The sequence below is a fragment of the Phyllostomus hastatus genome, unplaced genomic scaffold, assembly GCF_019186645.2.
Source record: "Phyllostomus hastatus isolate PE091 unplaced genomic scaffold, TTU_PhHast_1.1 phas_contig_29, whole genome shotgun sequence".
Taxonomy (NCBI): Eukaryota; Metazoa; Chordata; class Mammalia; order Chiroptera; family Phyllostomidae; genus Phyllostomus; species Phyllostomus hastatus.
Genome location: NW_025333835.1, coordinates 41,195,188 through 41,222,469, shown reverse-complemented (window position 1 = coordinate 41,222,469; position 27,282 = coordinate 41,195,188). Strand labels below are relative to the sequence as shown.

The following is a 27,282-nucleotide window of genomic DNA, read 5'->3' as shown; positions in this document are numbered from 1 at the left end:
CACGGAGGAAGGATGGCTGTCCAGGCTGAGGGGGCCTGAGAACAGAGCAAAATGCTGATTGGAATATATTGTGTGCCACCCACAAGGAGAAAGGCAGAGCATGCAGGTCTAGATGACTGAGTTTGGAGAGAGTCCCTCAGAGAGAGCTGGGGGCAAGACCAGAGCCTTCTCTTGGGTACCTGTCATTCGGCCCATCGGTGCCAAAGAGATTGCTGAAAACACTGCAGAAGGACCCTATTTTTCTAACTCCAGCATCTAGCATTGTGCTGGTGCGTGGAAAATGCCTAGTCAATGTTTCTCAGTTAAAAAAAATAATAAAAAAATTGGGAAGAAGGTATTAAGAAGAGTTAAATGATCGTCATCCTGGGTTATAGATTTAGAAAGCAGTATCGATTCCATGGAATCTCTCCTGGCCCTCCATGGAATCACAGAAATTAATATGGGCATCAAAAATTTTGGTAATCTGAGTTTTGGGACTATTGAAAATGAATGAAATCCTGCCCCAATGATTTCAAGTAAAATTGGCTATTAACACATACTGTGTCCAACATCGCAGTGTGATGCTAAATGTATTATGCACATTTTTTTAAATTTCAGAATCTCACCGAAGGATGGCTTTCTCTCCTGGAGAGCAAAGAAAATAACAGGATCTGGCTCTTCAGGGGTGACTGAGCTAATACACAGGTTCTGCTTCTACCTTCACATGGGGTGTAGTGGAGGGGGGTTATTAATAGGCCCTGACTTGTCACTGCACGCATGACTACCAACCATCAGCAGTGGCTTCTTAGAACAGTAATATGTATGTTTCTGCTTCACACTTACCTGGCGGGCTTTCTGGCAAAGCTATCGGGAGCGGTGGGCTGCTCTGCAAGGGCCTAGTGACTAACACCTGTGGGCACAGAGCGGCCAGGAGGACGTTGGCACCTGGCCGTGCCCCAGGTGAAGCGAGCGCCGTGAATTCGTGAAGGCACCGCCTTCCCTTTTCAGAAAAGAATTCTTTATATTTATTTTAAAAAATTGTCACCTTGATATTAAGATTGTCAGTGTTCTTACTCAGGAATATTTTTAAGTTATATTCTCAAATTTTAAAACACTCTTGGTGGTTGTACAAAAGACCAATTCAATCCCCTTCCCCTGTTTTAAATGTATGATGATGGGTTTAGTTAGTCATAAATTAAGCTTGAAAACCATTGGATTTCTAGAATCCTGATAAGATGTTCACTCCTTTCATTGTTTTTTTTTTTTCTCACTGAACATACATATTATTCACAGGAACTAATAACATCCTGAAAACTAGGTGTCTCCATGGTTTTCAAACACCAGCTGGAGAGGTCCCAATTTTATCTTTATCTTCCTATCCTCTTTTTTCACGTGAACCCACTGTTTGAATAACTTAAATGATCAGATATGTGAGCATCATCCAGAAGTGTGAGGACTTTGACTTTAAAAGTAATTCAGTATTTCCAGTTTAGGAGGAGGATAAGAGGTTTCCTGGTTTTTATTCTTCTGTCTTCTTTTGATGCAGTTACAATGCCAACTATAATAACAGTATTAATAAGGGCAATAACAATAGGAATCCAAAGTCCCAGATTCTTCCTAAACCAGGGCTGTCACTTCAGGTAACTGAAACAACAGCAAGAAGTATGGGATAAGGAAATCATATAAATACCTGGCTGGCGTAGCTCAGTGGATTGAGCGTGGGCTGCGAACCAAAGTGTCGCAGGTTCGATTCCCAGCCAGGGTACATGCCTGGGTTGCAGGCCACGGCCCCCAGCAACCGCACATTGATGTTTCTCTCTCTCTCTCTCTCTCTCTCTCTCTCTCTCTCTCTCTCTCTCTCTCCCCCTCCCTTCCCTCTCTAAAAGTAAATGAATAAAATCTTTAAAAAAGGAAATCATATAAATATAAATATCTTCAAATCGCACAAAGAAAAAATCAAATGAATATGGCTGCGTCCTCAGCATTGGTTTCTCAGAAATTATAGCCTATCAAAACAGGAACTAGAACAGAGAAGAGGCCTAAGTAATAAAAATCATAAAGCAAAACAACAGAAGAGAGTAATCTGTAAATCATAGCAATTCTCAAACTAAAAGACAAAGACAGACTACACGAGGAAAATTAAGCGGCACGTTAATTGCAAATTACAAGAAGTTAATAATAATGTCAAAATGAAAGATGAATTTAAAGGAGAAAGTATGAAATGATAGAAAAGGAGCCGTCGGATGTTGAAAATGGCAGGAGCTTCATCGATAAAGAACATGGAAACCATAAAGAGTAAAGAACAATCACTGAAACACACAAACTGAAGACTGGGAGGAAATGATGCAAGCACAGTTATAATGGCAGATTTTAGCGTGTCCTGCCTTTGATAAATTAAATATTTTATATTCATGCATATATATGCCTGTACACATGTGTATTATAATTCACATTATGCATATCTTTGTATATGCATTTCACATACATTTATATCAGAGAGATCTCTCATATGCAGGAGTAGGCAAAAGTAGGCTCACAGTTTTAACACAATTAAATAATACAATAATTAATAAATAATAATACAAGAATAAACACTGTTTTGTGCACTCACAGTGGTAGACCTATTTTTGCCTATCCCTGTATATAACTTAATAATATAGTACCTATATTCTTTTTAGGTATCTATGAAATTTTTACAAAACTGAGCACACACAGAGCCCCGAAGAAATCCAAGTGCAGCTTAGGAAATGGAAATTTTGCAGGCAGAATTACCTGAGCACAACATGCGGGGTAAAAATAACAGGAAGAAAATGTGTTTCAAAAATAAAAAGAGGTAATTATAACCAACAGTGAGAAACTGAAATAATCTTTGATGGAACATTGAATAGTAAGATAAACTGTCAATAAAAAGGAAAGGTTAGGCATTAAAAGATAGATACAATTGTTGTTTTTAAATAAAAGATACAAAATTAAGACCAATACAATCCAAGTTTGAAAACAATCAATTAGAAAAAGGAAATTAAGAGGAAATATCCGAGCATAAATGTAAGATTAAAACTTAAAAATTTAGATGTGAAAAGGTAGAGTAAAATATATAAAATATAACGACAGGTAGGAAAATAAAACTATTATTAAAGGGCAGGAACACAAGAGAGAGCTTCATGACAGCGACAAGCAAACAGAAAAATTCCCCCCAAAGTAGAAAAGGAGTGAAAGTTCATTGTGAAAATCTGGAGCCTCAAAATAAAAAGAGTGTGATGATCTGCCAAATAATGAAAAAGCAACAGAAACACAGAACCGAAGGAGGTTTAAAAATTTGAGAGCAGACTTGTTTCTGGGAACTTGACAGACTGAGCTAACACAGATTCTCCTCTCAGCCGCAAACAAGTGGAAATCTCGGACAAAATACGCCAAAATAACTGTTCAGAGCTGAACTCGAAGACAGGAAGGGAAACCTTCGAGCACTGCGACAAAAGAGAAACTTTGCAGAAGGCCGTGGGCGCGAGACCTTGGCCACGTTCTGCCCAGGTCCTTGGAAGGCGGAGCGTGGGTGGGGGCGGGTGGGCCGGAAGTTGATTAGGAACAACCTGTGGATGAGTGAGGGCCCGCAGGAGGGGACAGATGCGGCAAGGGACCTGGGTACTTTGCAGTGAAGTCCTCAGCTGACCCGTCAGGGCGCCCTGGAGTGCAGATATCGCCAGTCTGAAGATCTGGCCTTTACCTCCACAGCAGAGTCATCTGCATGGGCCTGGCCCCAAAGAGTGGCATGGCCCTGCGGGGACAGCCAGTCCTTGGGAGAGACAGCTGAGAGCTGTTAGCCAGCAGCCAGTGCCCACAGCAATTTGGGGGAATGAGACCTTCAGTCCAGGGCCAGAAAAATGGTTCTGGACATTTACATGCACTTTCCTTATATAGATTATTTTCTTTCTTTCCCTTCCTTCCTTCCTTCCTTCCTTCCTTCCTTCCTTTCTTTCTCTTTCTTTCTTCCTTTCTTTCTTTCTCCTTTTTTTTCTCTTTCTTTTCTTCCTTTCTTTCTTTTCTTTCTCCTACATTGCTTCTTTTATTTTTTTAACATATTTTATTGATTATGCTATTACAGTTGTCCCATTTGTTCTCCCCTTTATTCCCCCCTGCTCTACACCCTCCCTCCCTCCGGCCCCCCTCCCCCTTAGTTCATGTCCATGTGGCGTACATATAAGTTCTTTGGCTTCTCCATTTTGATTATATGGATAACTTTCATTTTAACTTTTTCTTACAATTCATTTAGCTGCATCTATGTAATTTTTGACTCTCTGGGATATTTTTTCTTTTGGAGTTGTTAGGAAATTATAATCTAGCAGTCTACTGCCCTCTCTCCAGCAGGCGTACAAACACACATAGATGCTATTCATGTACAAATATATTCACTTCAGTGATAGTTATATTAGTGAGAAAGTTGACAATGGCCAGAATGCTCAAAATATAAGAATGATAAGTTATAAGCACTATTAAAATTATGTTTTCAAAGAATGGGCATTAAGATGTTAATATGCATATTTAAGTCAATAGATTTATTATTCTAATTTACTAAAACATTTGTTATTTAAAATTTTATTCTAATTGATAGTACATAAAAAGATGACAGGAAATAGGTAAAAATAATGTCAGGATTTGACTCTGAAATGTATGGATTTTTCAGTACCTTATATTTTCCAAATTATCTAATATCATGTATTACTTTATAATTATAAAACCAACTGACACTGTTTGTAAAATACAAAAATAGTTATGCTGAGTTAGGCTTAATTAATGTTCAGATTTATATTTGATGTGAAAAGATAGAGTGATAGTGAAACATTACCGCATTGAGGGCAGATTTTTAATATTCTTGATATATTTTTCAATCTTATTTGCAATGCTCCTTTCAAGGAGAATCGAGTGAAAAGGTAATACTTGGCTGTTTCTTAGTCCTTCTCTTAGCTTCTCAGAGGTTTACCTTGGAAGGCGAAAGCTCTCAGAACCTGTGCGGGTACATGCAAGCACGCACCTGTGTTTGCACTGCGCTTCTGCTGTCCTTGGAGCCCTTCCTACGTCTGCCTCAACTGTTCCGAAGCCAAGCTCTCTTTGCGAATGGTTCCCACCAGTGAGAAGGACACGGTCCAACGCCATTTTCCTAAGGCTCCCGATCTCACTAACTCATAAACAAGGGAGGCATCACAAACCTCACCTCTGCAGAATAAGAAAAACCCAATACATCCCATCATTCAAGACATTTTCCATACTGGATGATTGAGTTCGACAAAACTGCTCCTGTGGATTCAATTTCCACAAATCCCTTCAAGTGTTTAAACAACTGGTCTCATTTCGCAAACGTGTCTGACAAGATCGTTGGAGGGGGTGGGGGGACAACTGTTCTCGACATCGCAACCGTTGAGTATGTTGACTTCCTACTTTTTGCTTTCTTCGCTTATGGCATAGGAACTGGTCAGATATTTTTAAACATCTGACAAGCCACACACTTTGAAACTGGGAACGGGCCCATGTTACTTTTCATTACTGCTGGTTTTCTTCTTCCATTTCCTCTCCCCCACTCCTTTCCCCCCTCCCTGTTTTCCTTCCTTTTAGACCGAGCTCCAAATGCCTTTGCTCCAATTCATGGTTTTCTCTCCCAGCACCCTTTCTCGCGTCTTTTCCTCCTCCCTTCATCTCCAGATTGCTTTTCCACATTTCCCAGTGAGTGCCAACGTGCTGGAGTGTGCAGTGAATGGGGAGGGTTCCTGAGAACCGTGATTTCAGAAGCTTATGTGCTTGAAAGCCTGTGAAATCCTCCCTGGCCTCGGAGCTTTTACATTGTTTCAATCTATATTTGCTTTGTCTTTTATGCTTTTAGAGTTTCATATGCAATAACCACATCAGTATCCAAAGCATGGATTTTTTGAGTTTGACAAAGCTGATCCTGAGGATTCAGGTCCCATAAATCCCTTAAAGTGTTTAACAAACCTTTCTCCTTTTGCAAAAATGTCTGACAGAACCACAGGGGGAAAATTGTTCTTGACATCACCACAGTTTAATATGTTAACTTATTCATTAAATTGTGCTTCACATCAATGGAAATCCTCAGTTCTACAAACTATCGTTTTTTTTTAAATAGCAATAAGGATTGATAATGTCACAATACACTCTCCTAATACCCGAGTTCATACATATTGTTGCACAGAAACAAAAGGAAATATCTCTTAGGAGAAATAATTTACTATCTATTGAATATAACTATCTTTACATCTAAAATGGGGCACCAGATAAAAGTTCTGATTTTCCTTTCCAACAGTTTTCATCTTTGATACATTAAATGAAAATTTAATACAATAAGTTTGATACATTAACTGAAAAACAATGCAAGCAAAACGCAGCAAGTACTTCTGGGGGGAATAAAAAAAACAAGGAAAGAAGAGAAAAGCTGATCATATGATTTAAAAAAATAGTGACAAGTTGGTAGGAGACAAAGGTGACAGTGACCAAATCGCACAAAGTCTGCTTCCTCGGAACGTGGTTTTCCCTGTCGAGAACTGAGGTGGTTCAGCACGGCTATCCGGCCCTTTGAGGAGTTAGCACAGTGCCGCAGAATGGACGCACGGAGACGCCGCTTCATGAGCCCAAGGATGACAGCTGTAGTCTTTTCCATAGACCACGTGCAACGCAAGCTCAAGAAACATCTGCGCCCCGCCTCCTCGGGTCCGGAGCTCAGTTAGGTCACCGCGAGTCCTCGCGGGGAAGTCCGGGGGTGTCCGCCTTGCAGGCGTTGCTGGTGTTCGTAGCAAGGCCAGTCCTCCGGAAATCTCAGCACCTCCGCAAGGTCGGTTGGTTCAGTCCAGTGTTGTGAAGACGGGTCCATGTGCACTCCATCCATTCGGCTACAAAACACAGAGGTTTCCGGACCCACCCACTTGCCCAAAAGGGCTGATTCAAAGTTTTAGGGAATCCGTTCAAATTGAGTCCAGGGAAATGTGGTCAGAGAACAACAGGGTTATGTCCAGTAGAGATGGAGGAAGGGGTTTCGAAAAGAAGAAGGCGGGGAGTGTCTTGGAGAAAGAACCTTTGCAGGCGCCCTGGAGATGACACAGCTGCCTGGAGTCCTCAGACTCAGCCCGCCCTGACAGCCAGCCTGGATGGAGGCTTCGAGTGGGACTCCCGCGGCCCGTGAGGGCGCAGCAACTATGGGAAAGGAAAAGCCTTGGAGACACAGCTGTGATCGGATCAGGGGATTCTTAAGTCCCGCCCAGCTTTCTCTTGGAGCCAACTCGCCCTACTCATTCAGCCTTTATTTCAGTCCCCAGAACTGTCCCCATGCACTTGTCCTGTCTCATGAGCCAAAAGAATTACGGTCCCCAGCCTGCCCCTGTTCTTGAGGACAGGAGCTGTACACGAGTCATCCTCTATGTTTCAGTATTTCCTGGCACATATTTCATTCCTCATCTTCCCACCTGTACAACATCTTCTCTATTTTTAGGAGCTCTGCTTTTTTTTTTCTGTGGTTATCCCCACTCCCCCTAACCGGTGCTGCTGCATGATCCCATGTTATAGGACCTTCCTCTCAGCCAGAGGTCATGGTTGGAACGGAATCAGACACACTCTGTGTGACGGTGTTCACTCATGACAGCCGACGGCATTTCCTCTCTCTAGCAAATGTGCAAAGAAACTCATTTAACAATCCTCTCCTCCCCCCCCAAAAAAACCCACTTTAAGAACCAAAGAAAGAAGTGGCTGATAAAATTCTAGGGACCAGGGAAGAGGTAGAGAGGAAGGGAAATTGTTAGAGAAGGGGTTCTACTGATCACCCCTGAAGCTTCACTGTTCAGGCTGCTACTGACTCTTCATATTTATACACTGAGCTTCCCCAAGGAGGTATAAGCACATCCCCTTGGCACCCCCTCGAGTGGTTTTTGGATTGGACGGGGTGAACGTCCAGCAGGAAGCGTGGGAGTGCCTGTGCTTTGCGGCGGCCCCTGAAATATTGCCAATCGTTTGCCGTCTCACCCCTGATCACAGGCTCCCTCACCAGAAGCAGGGCCTGAAGGGCCGACTCTGCCAGTCTCCTTGGCATCACCTAAGTCACGGCAGTTCCGTGAAAAGGGAAGGAGAGATGTAAATCAGTAAGGATTTAGGTCGATATCTTTTCAATTCCCAAACCCGAGGGAGGCTGAGCAGCGGAAAGTAGTAGGAAAGGCTGTGACGTCAAGAGACTGGACTCTGAGCAGCTTTCTTGTTCGTAAACGAGAATCTTTGGGGAGTCTTCCTACATCTCTGAACGTCCATGTCACACTATCTAACGGGTGACGAGTAAGAGGTTCTATCTGACATCTAAGGGTGTAGTGAAAAGCAATGGGATGCTAAGTGTAAAAATGTGTTTAAAAAGCATCAGATACTATATAAAGTTACGAATTTTAATCTTATTCATTGTAAAACATATGACAACATAGCTGACATTGAAAAGCACTTGAAATATTTTTTAAATTCCCTTTTGTGTCAGAAAGTAATAGTTTTATCAGTATTAATTTTTACATTGTGTCTTTAATGATAGGACCTTCACATTGATCAAGGCACATGGCAACCAATAATAAAGACATTTCCTGTTTTTCTTTGCTGCTAAATGTAGCTAATGGCTAGGTGCTAGCCCATAACATGTGACTAAAAGTAATATGTGCAACTTTCGTCCATTGCCTCTCTGCTGTCTTAAATGTAGATGAGATGGCAGGAGCCGAAGCAGTTGTCTTGGGCCATGAGGTGGAAGTTGCACATTAGGATGAAAAAGCAAGAGAGGGTGCTGGCTTCCAGTAATGTCACACACCAGAGTTATCCAATCTGTTTGTCTCTTGAGAGAACAATTCTTCCCTCTTACTGAAATCGCTATCATTTTGAGTTTCTTTGTTAAATCAGCCACATGGGAATGCTATCTAATACACTTATACTTATTTTTTTATGACCTATGCTTACCTCCTTAGGTCTATCTGGTAGACCTTCTCTGCCATATTTATACTACTTCTTTAATGACTTTTGAACAAATCCATGTATTTCAAACCTTTGGCTGAATTATATACGACAGTCACCTCATTTAGATGATAAAAATACATTTTAATAAATTTGAACAGCACACATGATACCCTTCACTGTTGTCTCAAACTCATTGCTAATGTTATTAATTATCAGAAAGGGAATCCAAATAATTCTCAGTGTTTTCTTCAGTTACCAAGAGGAGACTGCCAGTAAATGAGGCAGAATAGACATTATGTATCTCAGTCAATAGTAATAATAATAATAATAATAATAATAATTACTTGAACATACACACACAGGTGCAGAGACACCTCATCCCAATCTGGTTCCTGGGCTGCCCTTGTCCAGGGACGAAAAGGAATACCGACTTGGGAGCTACAGGAGTCAGTAGGAGTGGAAGTCCCTGGGGAATATTGTTTCTCTCTTCTTGGGCTTTGAACACTGACGTGTCTGGAAGCGTTTTGGTTTAGGGATTCAGGCTGACGACTTCCCATGGACCCTTAGGCCCAGATGCCCGCTGTTGGCGTCGCTTCCCTGAGCTTCGCTCAGCATGTAGGTGCGCAGTCAGCTTTCGGAGAACAAACTGCGCCCCTGCCTCATCGTTTCTATCAACACAGGACCCCAGGGACATAACAAGCGTGCTGCTTTAGAGTGAAATGATATGAGGAGAAAGCCCTTGTCGGTCTTTTTAATTTGCTCAGCACCGGCCTCGGGCCGGCCGGAAGAGATGGTTTCTCCTCTGCACATCCTGATATCTGGTCTCCAGTGGAGCACCATGCATCACGCCTGTAGCAGCAAGGCCACAGATAGGCTTTTGATATGAATGCCGAGGTGCCTCAGGAACGGTGTGAAGTTATCAGAGGCTGCCTCCAAGTCTCAGCTACGTACACATTCCCTGCCAAAAATTTAAAGTGAGTTTAAAAGAAACTATCTCAATGCTTTCTAACTTGTTTTGATTTCCTGCATGACCAAGTACTGGATTACCATTCTGGTGCATGCGTGTGTGTGTGTGGATGTGCGTACACGTGTGTGGATGTGGGCACACGTAGGTGCCTGTGTGTGTCACAATAGCAGCCGGGAGGATAATTTGCAGACCTGCCATCCAAGGCAGATATTAGATCCTGACAGCTAATGTGAAGACAGAGAGAGAGAGAGAGCTTCCCATTAAACCAGGGGCAATCTTCCTTCCATCCCTACCTTAGGAGCAAATCACTGGAAAAGGAAACATTAATATTTTGTCAGCCTAATCTCTACCAACTAACAAGCGACACAGGCTCTGGCAGAAGTAAGGCCTGTCTGAGTGTGGTTGGTAGGGTCAAAATACAGGTGTAATAATTTATAGTTTTCATTTGAACATTTCACCTAACATGCCCTACGGTGTGCTTGAGTGTGATATTGTTATGTTCCAAAATTACATGCTTATAATTTTGTAATAGAAGATTTTGTAATAGAGAGGGAGCATTATTTGTGTCAGACCCTGTATGTACTTGGCCCCTTGAACTCACCTTTATGTACAGCTCAAAAGCACAATTGCCTTAAAAATCACCAGTCTCTGAGCTCACTGATAGGTCGGTGATGTGGAAAGGGCTGGACTCACCCAATGCCGGATTGCTCTGGGTCACTGCCAACTTGGTGCTGTCACAGTTGTGCCATCCATAAGGGACAGAGATATACGTTCCCGGGCAATAGCGGCTGGATTCTCGCGTGCTTGGCAGGAAGCTTTTACCCCACGTGGAAACCATGATGGAGCACCTAGAGCTTGCACTTTGCAGTCCCCAGACCTAGCGCGTGATTCACGAGAAACTACTTATTGTCCGTGGGCTTCCCTGTACTCATCTGTGAAATTGGGACTGATAAAATATAACTGGTGGTGAAGAGATTTAAGGTAGGACACGGGCCTCCCGCAGTTCCTGGCAAAAGGGAGGTCCCCAGTAATGCCTTCCCTCGCACGACAGATGACGCCAAGGGCAGGGAGAGACGTCCCTAAGCAACCTCCCCAGATCTCTCCCTGATGGAGGCACCAGGCCCCCCTCGGTGCGGGCAGGCACTCCACAGATGCCGGTGAGTTGATGGACTCTCAACCCCGGAGAGAGTGTTATGGAGGCTGAGACGTGGCTTAGACAAAGCTGGCTTTAACATCAAATGCACTGGATATCAATGAAATAGGCTTTCAATCTGATTTAGGAGTTTCACTCATTTTGCCTTCAGCTCCTTGAGGGGATTGATCAGATCAATCTGCTGTGAAACTTCTCTTACTCACTCTGATCCTCCTCCTACAGGGTAGGCAAGGGCTGTCTATTTCCTCTCCCATTTGTCTCCCCTTGTCATTAAAAAAAAAACCCACTCTGTATTATTGTAGTGGTGACTGGAAAAAGGTGAAAATAAGAAATACTTGGCAATGTGGTGCATTTTTTTTGGTTCGGTTTCATACACTCTTACCAGGGGTGTCCAAACTTTTGGTGTCTCTGGGCCACACCGGAAGATGAAGAGTTGCCTTGGGCCACATGTTAAAGACACAAACACTAACGAAAAAAAATCTCGTATCATTTTAAGTATAAATTTACGATTTTGTGTTGGTCCCCATTCATAGCTATCCTGGGCTGCGTGCAGCCCATGGGCCACAGGTTGGACACCCTGTGAGTGTAGCCAGATTCGCCAGCTGTAGCCACAGTCTAGCAACAGGTGGAGTCCATGGCGGGAGGAGGAAAAGGTTATCAGGCTAGAAATATTCAAGACTTTTGGAGATCGGGTCTTTTTAAACTCCTGGGATAACCATCCCCTTGTCTTCCGTATCTCCTGGCCTAAATCAAAATTATTGTTTATTTAGGGGCCTTTTGTATGCCTCCTAGCTAAGCTCCCATCTTCAGACCCAGTTCCTTTGAAACGTCTCTCCCTCTGTGACAGCAGAATTCAAGCCCGGCAGTTTCATATCAAAGAAGACGACAGCTCCAAAAACACGAAACTCTGAAATGCTCTTTAAAAAAAGAATAAAACTAAGTTCTGTAGCCAGTTTGGAAATGGTAGACATATGTTGATCTTCCCACTCTCTTTCCCCTTAGCATTCATTCCTTACATCGCAAATAAAACTTGGTAACTTGTGATCTCCTTAGGCATTAGTTAATAAGCACATTTTCTCCCAAACGCCCCTACCAATGGGGCCACAGGCACCCCTGTCTTGCCATTCCCTAAAAAGTAGGGGAGAAAACATGGTTCAGGGCTAGGACGCAGGGCTTTGTACGATGTGAGTCTCTAGTGATGGTCAAGGGTGGAAAAATCTCGCTTTGAAAGACTGCAACAAAACACACTACTCTTCTTATGATTTAAACCACATTCGAACAGAGTTCAAAGATGACAGCCAACAGCAAAGTGAGGGCTGGCCGAAAACCTCATCATCAAAGGGTTGAAAGGGACTTCTTGTTCCCTCTCTCTTGAAACAGGCCAATATTTCCATTACAGAGACAGTATGAAACACACCAGTTTCAGCAGAACATCCAAGCCATCATTCGGCTTTTCATGTCTGCCTCTGCGGCTGCCAGTCGCCCGGACTACAACCGGTGCTGCTGCAAGAGGAGATGGCAAGGACTGTTTCCTCGTTGGCGCCTTTCTCCTCGACCTTCCAGCGCAATCGACACCGGATGCATTCTCGCCCCACTTAATACCCCAGACTGGAAAATGTCAGGAGGAAAAGAATAAGCCTCGTCATCTCCTTCTGGGTAATATGAAGACAAAGAGGAAGCATGGGATGCGTCCAGCTCAAGCCGCCCACGGCCAGCTGCCTTCAGAATGGCCCAGCAGTCTCCAAGGCAATGCCACCTAGGAAGGTCAGTGCACCTGATCAGCCTCCCGCCGCGGAGGGAGGAGAGCGCAGGGGGTCACCATCTCACCACCTGGCTGTTGTAGTCCTCAGTGACGGCGCCCTCCGTGTTCCCGTCCTCTTTGGGCCACCGGTGGCCCCTGGACTCCCGCTGCAGCCGGCGCTCCTCCCTCCTCTTCTGCCGCTGCCGCTGGTGCTCGAGCTGCTTGGTGTGGTGGTAGCGCTGCTGGAAGAGATCCTTCGCGTACTCGTAAAGCTGCACGTCCAGGAAATTCAGCTCCTCGATGCGCTGGCGGGCTCCCTCGTTGATCTCCACATTGGAAGCCCGCGTGATGTTGAACTGCGTGAAGGGGGAGATGAACTTGAGGTTGAATGTCCTCTCAAAGAGAAACTGTGTCTTCCGCTGGAATTCTGTGAGCCCGAAGAAGGCCATGTTCTTCAGGTTGTTCTTGGCGCTCTGCAGCAGGATGGCGTTCCTCTCGCTCTCGTTCATGAAAGTCAAGTTGTAGCAGCCCACCAGGCTGAGGTCGGCCAGCATGCGCACCTGGCGGTTGTTAGCCAGGTTGTAGGTGCAGTCCATGAACTCCCGCAAGCTAACCCCAGACCAGTCGTCTCCGGGGTAGCAGGTAGGAAGCTCATCAGGGGTGGGACTTCTCCCGTCACACATGTGGAGGGAGGTTTTCCAGGTAGCCCCTCTCTGGACGTGTTTCCACTCGCTCAGGTATCGGGACACTGGATCGCGCAACATGGTGATGTAATAGAAATTCCTGGAAGAAAGGAAAGGAAGGGTGTCAGTCACTCATTGACCACTGTGACTCGGGGGCGCTAAACCTTTGTCGTGTTTATGTCAGCACTGAGCCGTGGCCTCTTCTGCCCAATGTTCACATGAGAGTGTTTGGCTGGATGTGCACTGATCAGGTGAATGTTCCCATATGTGCCTATTTCCATAAACACGTGTGAACCCGTTTTCAACGTTAAGTTTGCTGGGCTTTTCCTCCCTGCTCCGGTGTGGGGAGGGAGGAGGGCGGGACTAGATCATGCCTCCATTCAGCAGTTATTCTCTGACAAATCACTACCAGCAATTACAATACCTTACATTGAGAAAACAAACACATCACGATATTTGAAAGTCATCACCAATCTAATATTTTATTGGATTCTTACAACAAACTTCTGTAGTAGACGCGACACTATTTGACAGGGAAACATGCAAGGAGCTTGTGGGGCTGGAAAGGGCAAAGCTGGAAGCCACGGCTCTCATTCCTCTCTTTACAGTCCTGTCCTGGGTTACAGGGGAGGCGGGGTAGGGGGAGGATGTGTTGTGCGTGGGGACTAATGTTTACTGAGCAATTATTATATGCTAGGACCTCTGCCAGGTACTTTATGGATACTGGCACAGGTGCTCCTCAACAGAACTTTGTAAAGAAGAGATTTATTTTAAAAATGACTGAGAATATAGAGACTGAGAAAGGTGAAAAATATAGCCCAAGATCCTAGAGAAAGTTAGTACTTGACCTGCAATAGAATCTAGGCTTTCTTTGATTTCAAAGCCCCTGTGCATTTCTATGTACCAGACTGGTATTTTAAAAATAAAAATGCAATAGGTATTCAGTGGATGCTATTAGTTGTCAGGTGCTCTGCTTATCATAATTACAGGTCTTATCTCACCTTATGGCATCTCATGGAACTTTGCAAAGAAACAGCTTTTATAAATGATTAGCTCTAAAATGATCAGGTAAAGATCAAGGCACCTCTGGCTTAAATGGGCAAGAAGAGAGTTAGAGAAGTCAGCGTGTACAGACATAGCAGTAGGCACTAAAGGAAAGCAAATGTGATTCAAAATGAGGAAAATCCCTCCCATAATTCGAGCAGCTGCCAATGGAAAGCGCCACACACCCCACCACGCATCATCAGGAACAACACCCAGCATTTCCTAGGCAGACAAATGTCCTGCAATATTCTGGAAAACAAAAACAAAAACAAAAAACAAAACACCAAGGTTCCCTCGGCCAATCTAAACTGCTTTTTAAGAAAAGTGATACCTATTAAAAGCAACGACAAATATACGGATATTAAGGGTACAATGTTTTTAATGCTATTTTTTAAAGAATTGATGAACTACAATATTTAAAACTATGCATTTACTGTATTCAGTTATTTTGAATGTCTTGCCAAATAGTTTTGAAATGTGCTAAAGAAGCTTCAAAATCTCGAGTAACACTGATTTCCCTTTAAATCCGGAGGAGCAATTTACTGAGACCGCCCGGACAGGCCAGCCTGAGCCCTTGCTTTGGCCAGTTACCATGTTACATTACTCTGTTGTCTTTCCCCATGACAGAATGACAGTTCCATCAGTAGAAGGAAATGTCCTGAAAGGTCAGTAGGGAAATCAGAAAATGACCAACATAGCTTCTGGGCTCCACAAAGAAATATTGGCGATAAAGTTTTGCTCAGGGATGTTATTATGGTTGAATATTATGACATGTCACTATTAATCCTGCTTTTGCCCTATGCTGGGACTTGCTCCCTCTCTAATTCTACAAGCAGAGACTGACTTTTAATTCATAAAACAATTTCATAGCAAATGTAGAGACATAATAATGACTATGATGTAACTCGGGGCGGGGTGAAAGGCAGCAAACAGAAGAACTTAAATCAGAGAGACCTCTGCATTGGGTCAAATAAAACCACACACAGAAAACTTATTATTTCTCTGTTAATTGGGCAAAACAGAAAACACACCAAAAAAGGATTTAAATAATGAAGGTGATGGTAATCTATTGATGTCTCACCCTCCCAGTTGATATGTCTCATATTGGGGCGCATTCCAGAAGTTTGAAAGAGTGGAGTGGTCTGCAGGGTTTCAGGACTGGGGCTCACCATGGTTTGTGACCAGGTTTAACTGGAACCTGCCCCTGGAATCTGGGAAGCTTTGTCTCCCTTGAGAAACCTGGCCATAGAGTTCCTGATGCCTTCATTTCATGGCAAACCGACGTACTCTCAAGGCTGATTAAAGCTGATACAAGCTTAAAATGGTCTTGGCTTCAAATTTAACTTTATTCAGTTCAACATTATATTTAACAATGACTGACTAGAGAGTAGGGCCACATTTACATGAGTAATAGGTCCCAAATGTCCGTAAGTTCTACTAGCCAAATAGGTAAGAGGCCCATTTGTAACTGAAATTGACTCTGACATCAAGACATAAAAATGTACGCGTGGAACATTTGTATGCATGAAGTTCAAAGTTGTCCCATCTCCTAGGTCTGGAATGGAATGACTAATAGCATTTAGGCTTTGCCTTACCAGATATGTTCTCATATCTGTTTTGTGTGTTTCAATCCTACAAAGCAATCAAAATGGAAAAATAGAATAATAATAAAAATAAGATAATAGGGTGGAAGAACAATCAACTAGAAGAAAAATCCCCACAAAATTCGATTCATTACATCATATTTCTCATTTCTACTTCCTACTCCTTTCAGTTGCTTGTCTACTTTCAGACAGAAAAGTGCAAAAACGGTTGATGAAGTAACGTCTACCTCCCGTCCACCCACCCAGCCTTTATCGTGCACAAGCTTGGCTCCAGCATCAGGAAAGCTCCTTCCCACCCCAAAACAACACAAACTCGTTTTCTTCTGCTCCCACAGCCTCCACCTCAGTTTCTCAGGAAAACACCGAATGGGTTCAGGACTACGGAAACCCACGAGTCTCCTTGCTCAGGCCTCACTCGTTCAACAGCACAGTGGGAAGGAGAGGGAGCACAAGCGGCTCCCGAGCAAAGCCTGGTATGGCTACAGCACAGGGGACTTTGTGAACTCTCGTTCCAATCTCCTGAGCTTGGACTGAGCACCGTCTGTTCATAGATACATCCTTGCAGTCAACCCAACCCCCCCCCCCCAAGTTTTAGAAGTATAAATAAATAAACTCTTATGTCCCCCCTTCCTCTATCCATTCACTCATGTGTTAGCTTTCCAAACATTAATTGAGCGCCTTCCCCCAACCCCCACCTGCGTTCCCCCAGCTCCATATTTGCCAAGCATTGGGGCTAGGCACTGGGACCCAGAGATGATGAAGACATTGTCCTCAGAGAGATCTCAGGGACCCAATGGTTTTGGTAAAGTAAAAGAAATTCTAACCACCAACGTAAGGCGATGTTCTGCCAATCTCCCTGGACCAGAACTATCCCTAAGACAGGCAACTCTGTGTCCGTGACAGCAGCCTGACAGCTGGTTTCCCATTTGCCACCTACTTCGTTGAGAGCTTGGGTGAATTTCTGTGCGAATGTCTGTGACACAGTTGCAGCTCTTCGGCATTGTCACTCTTGTGGCCTCAGGGTACTGATGGCAAACACGCAGGTACTGGGGGAGGTTAGGGCACCGGTGCCTTGGTTATTTCAATAATCATTTTAACCAATAATCACCATAGGAACCAGCACGGCTTCCTAAATTCCGAGGACACAGAAGGCGCTCTTCTCCGTGGCTGCTTTAGAAATCACTGTAGCATCTCGCAGTGCTGCAAGGTCATCATGTTTAAAAACTCTAAGTACCGCACCGGGCCCTCACTGCCTTCCCTCAGGCTTTGCCTCTCCCTCTGCTCATCTGCATCCTAATTATCTTCCCGCGCCCAGTGCCAGCATCTCCTCCGTCTTCCCCGACTTTTCCAGCCCCTACGAAGCACTGCGTCACTCGCCGCACTTTTGACTTGCATGGCAAAGCCTTGGCCACACCTGCCCTTCAAGGTCCTTTTGGGTAAATGGACCATGGGCCCGTGTCCCGCAGTATCTCACACTAAGCCCTGCTCACAGCAAATGCTCAATACACAATGCTTTATCAAAGAAATGATAATCATATGAAAGTAATATATTTAGTGACAAAGGTTAATATTGCTTTGGATAAATATCACTTTGTCCTCTCCCCAAAACTAACCCGATATTATTTTTGAATGTCTAAAATGTGTGGACAGAATACAAAGATACATAATCTTCTAATACATCCATCATTTGCTGATGATGGTTGATACACAAAGAGAGATAGTCAATACGGACTTTGGGTAAAAAATTGAATATTTAAAACAATAGGTAACTAGTAACAAAGAGGTAGATTCTTTAAAAGTGTTAAATTTACTAGTTTTCTTCCCCACTGCTTCAAGAACCGGTATTTCTCTAAGCAGTTTATCGTATAAGTGCTCAGTTCTTGAATTGTCAGGTCATTTAATGAAGACATGCTCATGGAAGGTTTGTTACACATGAGGAGCCTCTCTAACAAGTGTGAAGAAAGTACAATAAAATGTCCTTGAGTCTTGTGGGTAGCAGGGTGGTAGATTGGAAAACGGCACGGGTTAGCAGCTTACGGAAGACGGGAGGGCCACAGGACGCTGCAGCACCTGCAGGGAGCAGAGCGGCCTCCTTAGAGCAGGAAGTTCGTGTTTGCATTTCCCAGCAAACGTTTGTGCAATAAATGAGTGCGTGGAGGGAGGGCATAAACTAGAACAGGATGCTGAGGCCACATTGTCATGGGTTCTGAGAACAACTGGGAACTGCTAAAAGAGAAAGTGTGTTGATTTAGAAGGACTCATTTAGCAACAGTATTTAGGGTGGACCAAAGTAGGCCAGGAGAGAGGTGCGGCAGCCACGGTGAGAGACCAGCAGGGAGGAACCCGGGGATGTGGGTGTGGATAAGAAAGTCTCCCTGGAGATTAGAAAGACAGACACTCATCTATCATTGTTCCCTAGCCCTTCCTCACTTTCAGTCTCCTCCAAGCTTCCTTTCCCTCCTCGGTATTTTCTTCTTTCCTGCCATCTAATCCTTCCCTTTCATTTCTGCAGTGGACAAGAGGCAGGTCTAATGTGCTCATCGGAATGGTGGAATAAGAGGTATAAGATGCTGGAATCACTCAGCCTGTGGTGATTTAAAAAAAAAATCACTTTTCTTTTTTATTGCTGAATAATATTCCATTATATATATATAAAATAAGGAAGATGTGATATATATATATATATATATCACATCTTCCTTATTCATTCATCTATTGATGGACACCTAGTTGCATCCATATCTTGTCTATTGCAAATAATGCTGCAATGAGCATAGGGGTATATATATCTTTTCAAATGGGTGTTTTCATTTTCTTTAGATAAATACCCAGAAGCGAAATTGCCGAGTCACATGGTATTCTATTTTGGATTTTTTGAGGAACCTGCATCCTGTTTTCCACAGTGGCTGTGTTAATTTGCAATCCCACCAGTAATAGTGTGTGAACATCCCCTTTCCCCCACATCCTCGCCGATACTTGTTATTTGAAATCTTACCATTTTCGACAACATGAACGGGCCTAGAGTGTATTCTGCTCAGTGAGATAACTCAGCTAAGAGAAAGACAAGTGCATATGATTTTACTTATATGTGGAATCTAAAAAACAAAACAAGCAAGCAAAACAAAACAAAAACTCATATATACAGAGGAAAAGCTGATGGTTGCCAGAGAGGTGCAGGGGGAGGGGGTGGGTGGGAGAGATGAAGGGGAAGCGGAGGTACAAACTCCCAGTTGTAACATAAGTAAGTCATGGGGAAGTGATGTGCAGCACAGGAAATACGGTCAATAATATCGTAACTTTGTGCAGTGACAGATGGTTACCAGGCATGTTGCGTGATCACATCATAAGGTATATAAATGCGGAATTACTATGCTGTATGGCTAAAACTAATAGAATAGTATATGTCAACTATACTTTAATAAAAAATATTCACTTTTATGAGACTATCACTTGCCTACGTAATGAGAACACATCTGAAAGAACCTACAGAATGCTAGGTTCACAGGGGAGGTTTAATAAATATACAGGGGTGGGCAAGAACAGGTTAATAGCAATAATAAGTGATACAATAATTAATAAATAAATAATACAAGAAAGATCGATGGTTGGTGTGCTCACAACTGTACACTTACTGCTACCCACCCCTGGGTTCCTTGCTCTACTAGCTTAACCCTCATAAAATCAAGCAACAGAGTGGCTGTCTCCATATTCCACACCTCGGTGCATCCGCAAAAAGCAGCTCACGCAGAAACTCCTGAAGTCAGTCCTCTGTTATGGCCTCAGCAGGAAGGATTTCCGCCCCCCTGAAACCCCTGCCTCTCATGTTTTATCTTCTTTAAAAAAGGATTAAAATTTTTGAATTACAGCCGAGAAATTTTATATTTTATGACGCGTTCACCACGATCACTCTGGTGGCCGTCTGTCATTAGACATAGTTACCACACTATTGCTAACTGCATTCCTTAAGCTCTACTTTATACCCCCTTGACAGTGTTTATAACTGCCAATTTGTACTTCTTAATACCATTGGCCCCTGTCTCCCCAACCCCCCGCCTCCGTCTGGCAACCATCCATTTGTTCCCTGTAGCTATGAGTTCGCGTCATTCCTTTTTATGGCTGAGTGATATTCCACGGCATGTACCTACGCTCGTGATTTAACTTCAAACCAGTGACCAGGGAATGTCTTAGCCCTTGAACAGGCTTTGGGCCTTACTCCCCTTTCATCCCCCAGAGCCTACGCTACATGCCCTTGTACACCATGGGGTACAAGGCGTTCAGTGTTTGTGAAATGAATCAATACAAACACTTCATTAGCCACTGCTTCAGGAATTCGGATGATGATGTGCCCAGGAAATTGAACTTGCGGGTGCCTTGCCCAACGGCAGTGGCCCAGGCTAAGCATTTCTCTTAGCCCAGACCTTATATGACATATGGGAAATAATCCATGTCTCCTCCTTCGCCTTGCCTCCCCCCCCACCAGACTTTGAAAGGAGTTTTCCCTATGTAACCATGTTTCGCCAGAGCTCAGAGTTGCACAAAGACTGTTGTGAGAGGTTGTAAATTGGACCTGGGGGCACCGAAGGGAGACCTCTGATCCCACCACGGAGCATGCACAGATATAGCCGTGCCTCTTCAACCGGTTTGGAGAGGAGGGGTCGTTTCTAAAAAGTGAAACTTAGCTCCCCCGCCCCCTGCTGGACTGGGTGCTGCAGTCCCTTTCCAAACGCTCCCAGTGGAATTAATTTCTTGCCTCCCTGTGGAGCCACGTACCACCCACTAAGGCCCGCCCATTCTTTGTCATCTCAGCGAAGTATTATCCGCACTACCCTGCACCCGGTAAGGGGGCTGTGGCGGCTAGAGCTTAGCGATCCCCCTGCCCTTTGACACAGTGATGGATGGCCCTTTGTTCAAGCCTTGAAAGCAAACGAAGGAATTTCAAAATGGTGTTTGAAGCAAATGGGAAATCAGGAACTATGATTGCTAAGTATCGTAATAAAGGACTTTGGGAAGGTGACAGTGATGTGTCAGAGCAACGGAGCAATGGGTCCCAAAGATGTCCCGCACGGTGGATAGAAACTGGAGACCTCCTACCTCCCACGGCAGCCACGCACCACCCCCAGCCCCCGCCAAACGCCCTCACCTCCTCCCACACAGTGACTGACAAAGCAGCCAGACCCTTCGGGCTAAGGCATTTGTCTTTTTCTTAGGACCCAGAAATCCGGACTCTCTTCAACGGGTGACAAGAGAAGAGAGGAATGCCCACAGCGCTTCCCTGCACAGGACAGAGGCTCTGCATCCCTTTCCTTACCTGTGTGCCGGTAACTTTAAAGGGAGACTACTCTGGATGTAGCTGGTCTGGCTTTTGGATTTTTCTTGATCATCAATTTCCCCTCCCTTCCCCCATTTAGAAATGCAATACGTTGTCATTATGGAAAATATGAGCAAAGCAGAACAGGAGAAAAAGAAGGAAATAAAATCACCTACATCACTCAGGTATAGCCACTGTTAAATACACACACACACGCACACACACATACATATATTTCTTTTACCCATTGGAGGTCATAAGGTACATGATATTTTAACCTGCATATTAAACTCAAAAAACCAGGGTGAACATTTTTTCCATTTTATTTAAGAGTCTTCGGTAAAAGCATACTATTCCAATTATGGATGTACCATAACTTGTATGACCGATCTCCCAGGTTCGGACGGCGGGGCCAATTCTGTTTGTAGGGCTACACGAGGAACAATAATCGGATGCAGATCCTGAGCCAGACTATTTGTGTGGAGAATAAACAGCGAGCAGTAGAGTTTCCAAGTCAAGAGAATGGCCCCCTTTTCATTTTCGAAATGCCAAAATATAAGCGACCAGAGTCCACATAGGAGAGAGGACAGGGCCACTGCATGATGCCTGACAGCATCAAGCACCAGGGGTCAAGCCACCTCGGAGCCAAGGGAGGGCTGTCAAACAGGCTCCTGGCTCCGCCCCGTCTCGGGCGGGCGGGGACGGCGCCCCGCCCAGGACAGGAGCCTGTGATGAGCGTTCCTGGGCAACAAGCACGGGGTTTGTGACCTGCTGGTCAGGAAGCATCCTTCTGAAAAGATCTGTTTCTCTGACACGTAATGATCAGCAGGAATAGCAAATTAGCGACTAAACATTTGTGGAATGAAATCCCGCTCAGCAGCTCTGCAGCTATATCAAAGCCGACATCCGGAGCAGGAAGACGGAGGCCCCTTGCCCGATTACACCCAGCGAGGGTCCTCAAACCGACAGTCTCCTGAGTGGCGGTGTCCCTGCAGTGTCCAGGGGTCGGCTAACTCGAATTAAGGGAAGTCGCACATGCCACTCAAACCACCAAACAAAAGCTTGAACAAAGAGACTTCTGGAGAATACTGGTCATTTCTCAGTGATGCTCAGTCCACCCTCCATTCCGCAGAAGAAGACTTAGTATTTATCAGTGAGATACAAAATTAAATCCCATCAGGTCGCCCCTTCACAGGGCTGTGAAACCCACAAAGTCTCAGACTCACCAAAACCCATGAGTTTCGGGCGGTTGTCACATTTGCTTTCTCTTTCCCCCCAGTGGCTGCTGCAAGAATACATTTCAGGGAATGCATGTTCCAGGGGCTTGTTTTTGCTATCTTGCTGAGTACAGTTCCTCCCAGAGCAGTTTCAAATGTGCCAGCGAGGGTCCTGCTCTCATGCATTATTCAGCGGCTCCCGTGATTATTTGGTTCAGAGGCGCCCTGCTTGGCGCGGCCTCGCTGGGATTTGGGCGTGAGGACGACGCCAGGCGCTCGGCTCCGCGAAGCTGTGGTTTATGCATGTGGGCATCCAGCTGAAGCCTGGAGCCGCCCCAGAGGGAGATAAGGCCCAATTCGGTCTCGCTGGCAGCTCTAATCCCAGCCCAGCAAAGCAGAACACGAGATAGCACACTCAGATTGTGTTATATCAGGCCGTTCCCGCGCAGCTGGGCTCTCTCTTGAGCTAATTTCCCAGGCGCTGCTGCGGGGGGTGTGAGAACGGCACACAGAAGAGGCGGGAGGCATCTCCATTGAATTGTTTCTGCGCTGGCCAATTGGGAAAGGAATAGAAGAAAATCAGGATATTTAAGAGCAAGGCACGTGCTTTGATATTTAGGTTTCTCTCTGCCAGCTTTGATACAGATTTTCCTAAAATATAATAAACACTGAAAAAAGAAACCAACCCCATCTCTGTCCAGATTTTTCCATTTTCTTCCATAAAGGATTATTCTGTGTTAGGATCTCCCTACGATTCTGCTCTCAGGACTGAGCGATCATTTTCACATATTTAACAAAATACCTAAGTCCCCACTGGACTCCGTCTCTTGGCGGTTCTTGAAGAAAGAGCGCCTCAGAGGTCATCCCGCCCCCTGCCCGTGATGATGAAGGCACAGCCTCACTTAAAATATGGAACATTCGCTGGGAAACAAACATGGATAGCAAGAGGAATAACAGCAACGGCCAGAGCATTTGTTGCCCGAACGCCGTGTCCACCTGCAGCTCTGAGTGCTGGCTGGCTCTGACCACTCCAATCATCTGCACATCCCTCTGAGTGGGCAGGCTGTTTGTTAGATGGCGTCTGTAACTCCACGGAGGATGCCAGTTTTGATAGCGCCTTCAACCCCCTTGGAAGTGTCCGCTGCGGAGGTGCGGTCTGGGAGGATGCTGGCCTGGCCCAGGCGTTCTTGAACTCAGAGCTCCAGAAGCAGAAGCGAGTGTGTCTGGGAAAGCGGTTGGTGTTTCCCTGAGGTCAGGCAGCGAGGGATGAGAGTGAGCAGCACTCTGGGGGGTCAGGGGGATGCAGGGCACCTGGCCCCTGCCAACCTCAGGGGAGTACGGTGCAGATGGTCCCCTAGAGACTCACAGTGTAGGAAGAGTCCTAAAAGCAATTTTCCTGAGCACAGCACACCCGCAACCCTGCCTAAGGAAGGGACACGCTTGAGGAGAGGGTGGGAGAGGCCACGGGGAATTAGTGCAGCTCCGCTCCTTTTCAACCCTCCTGAGGAATCCAGAACCAAAAGCTGTAGGAACCTCAGGACAGCAAAGGGTGGTCAGAGAATTCAGATAAAGCCAAAGCTCATGCGATGCCGTAATTCTCTTTGTGGCTTTAAAACAGGGCTTTTTGTGAACACAGAGCTACAAAGCCTTAGAAATGTGTCCAAAGCAGGTTCCTGGATCCTGAAGTTGGCTGTTCCCTGAAGTTGGCCTTCATTCAGAAAGAGAAGAGTTAGGGAAAATAAAAGTCAAGCTACTCATTTGGACAGAGCACAAGCACGTAATTTCAAACGTGTTGGACACTGCATTTGAAGGTGCAGTGGAAAGAACACAGGTTTGGGAGTTAGGAAGATCTGGGTTTCAATTTCGGGTCCGTCTCTCATTTGGTGTGACCTGGTTAGCCTCTATGACCCCCAGAAGCCTCAGTTTCCTCATCTGCACAGCAGGGTAGAGATGCTTGCCGCAGAGGGTTGTGGGAATTAGCGATGCAGCAGTGACAGTGAAGGGTCCTCAGTGACCGATGCACGGCGGACCCTCAGCGTAAGTTCACGCCCCCCCATTTCCGCAGCTTTCCCTCCTCCCAGAATACCAGAGCCTCAGGAACTCCCCAACTACAGTGCGATTTTAAATATTAAAACAGCTTTGTTAATAATAGAAAACAGCTGATGGTGCTTTTCTATTTGTGTACCAGACTCACAGGGCTCAGAACTCTTTCCTCATCCATTACCGCACTTTATCCTCCTTACAAGACTGTATCAGAGGAGGGATTTTACAGATGAGAGAATCGGCGCTCGGAGATCTAAAAGGATTTTCCCAAGGTCAAACAACTAAAGACTAGCAGAGCTGGGATTTTTTTTTCCCCCTGCTCTGCTACTAACTTGTATACTTATTGGAAAATATTTGTTGATTATGTATTTGATGCCAAATACGATGATAGATTCCTTGGAGATGATGGCAGACAAGACAGGCTGATCTCATGGAGCTGACGCTGCAGTGATGTTTGGACGGCCCCACCGTCTTATTTTGTTCTAACGTAGTTAAGGGTTAGAAAGAAAGCGTGACTTCAGCACATCATCCTAAGTTTGGAGATTTCACTGATTTGCATATTAGTCCCTCCCTTTCTCTTTGAAACCCACCTGTAAAGGGGCACCGCAAAGAACTAGCTGGAAATGCCAGGGCATGAAATACACCTTCAGGTGATATTTACAGTTGGCAGAAAAATCATTCAGAAACAGTGAACACTTGTTTCCTCACAGGCAGTGTTGTAGACTTCCGTCTGGAAGCACACAGTGCCTCGTGGTCTCTGTTTTGGTGAATGCCACTGACGATCCTTCGTTAGGGGCCTGCGAAACGGTGACGTTCCAGTTCAATCATTTCTTCTTCATTTGAATTGTCATGCTTCTCTCATGAGAAACTTCCCGCATCAGCTCTTTGGTACACGGGGGCTCGGTTCCTACAGGCAAGGCAGACTGAGTGCCTGACCCTTTCTATTTCCTGGTTTTCCAAACAAGGGGTTGCTCTCCTAGAATCCACCAAAGAGGCTATTTGTGGACGTTGTTTGTCTTCATATCATTGTCAGCTCATGACTCGAAACATATTTAATGCATTTCAATACATCGCAGGCAGCATCCTTATTGATGCTCAAATGATCTAATTTGGGGCCAGTAGGAGCTTGTTCAGGTAGACATCAAATCCTTTTGATACCTGTTGAATCCCTGTTTGATTCCTTTTGAATCCCTGTGGTTGTTCATGCATATTCTTAAAGAATCTTGCACGTTGCAAAAGTTCCACATTTAAAAAGACCAAGAAAGATGGGGTCAGGACTTGAAATTTTCTACGGCCCCTAAAGAACACAGTGGTGATCCTGGCCAGGTTGGCTGGGTACCAGCGTCCTCTCTCCCTCCCTCCCAGGCCATGGAGCTGGTGTGTGTGCTGATTACACCTGGGCATACAAGGGGACATACACAAGGTACTGCCTTCCACTTTCATCTGTTCTAGCTAGGCCTCAACATCAGTTTTCTTCTATTCTTTTTTAAGTATATTTTATTGATTATGTTATTACAGCTTTCCCAATTTCCCCCCTTTTATCTTCCCTGCCCTGGAGCCCTCAATCCTCCAGCAACCCCCCCCCCCGCCCTTGATTTATGTCTGTGGGTTATACCTATACATTCTTTGACTTCTGTGTTTCCTATACCATTTTTATCCTCTCTGTACCTTTCCCCTCCCCCTGTATCCTGTACCTTTCCCCTCCTCATTCATCCCCTTCTTATTATATGAAATATTAAAGGGACTTATCTAAGGAGTAGAAGATTAAAAACTATGAACGGTAAGATGACAACAAACTCACAACTATCAACAACCGAATCTCCTATTCTTTTTTGTTGCTGTTCTTAAGCTCCTGCACACGATATTTTCTCCCATGCTAAGACCAATAGGAGGGCTAGGGATTCACTGGTGACTGGATTCCAATGTCACACCACAAACTATTTCAGGAGAATGCAAACAGCAACGAAAGTCACACAGAGCCCTAATCAGGTTCTCCCCAAATCCCACTTATTTGTGATAATAGCCCGAGTTCCTCCCAGAAGCCCCGCCCCCCACGCGGGCCCTCCGTGGGATCCAAAGCGCGCTGCTGTGGGCTCTGAAGCCTTGCCACAGTTCTGCCTAATTAATAAAGCAATGACAGAAATTGAGAAAAATATATGTGCGGTAATCTAAATCTCTCTGAAAAAAAAAAAAAACGTAAATCAATTCGTTCTGTCTGAACTTGGCCTTGGGCGCTCCCTTCATCAATTCAAGTGTGGAGCGCAGTCACTTTCAGTCACAAATATTTTTCTTCTGGCATAATTGAAGCATCTGAGAGGTAATAACTTCCAACATTCATTTCTTGGAGATTTGAAAACACTCCAATGAGGATGATTGTTTCCCCACCCTGTCCTCTGCTTTATGGAAATCTGAGAAAATCATCTTTAACATGTTCAAAATAAATGGAGCTCGCGGCTGCTGGAGGTGGCTTTTACCTTCATGGGGTCAAAACATAGATGACGAAGGAGGGGGGGCCTCCCTTAAAAAGCAGAACAATGCAACCTTAATTCCCTTGCTTTGTGAACTTCCTGAAACGT

General features: G+C 44.8%; 1 protein-coding gene across 3 annotated transcripts in view; it reads right to left on the bottom strand.

The window, feature by feature from the left end:
- Positions 1-6,006: 6,006 nt before the first annotated feature.
- The window catches only part of HS6ST3 (heparan sulfate 6-O-sulfotransferase 3), a 610,147-nt gene continuing 588,871 nt past the window's right edge, over positions 6,007-27,282 (bottom strand). The window contains exons 2-3 of one of the 3 annotated variants that reach the window (XR_006785717.1): positions 10,607-13,590; positions 6,007-8,062 (exon numbers count right to left, since the gene is read on the bottom strand). Coding sequence is in view for 1 of the 3 variants with exons in the window: in XM_045839209.1 (XP_045695165.1) it covers positions 12,882-13,590 (709 nt within the window). In the remaining 2 variants the exon portion in view is untranslated. Of the gene's footprint in view, positions 13,591-27,282 lie in introns of all 3 variants that reach the window. The other 2 variants (XR_006785718.1, XM_045839209.1) reach the window with 2 other exon arrangements.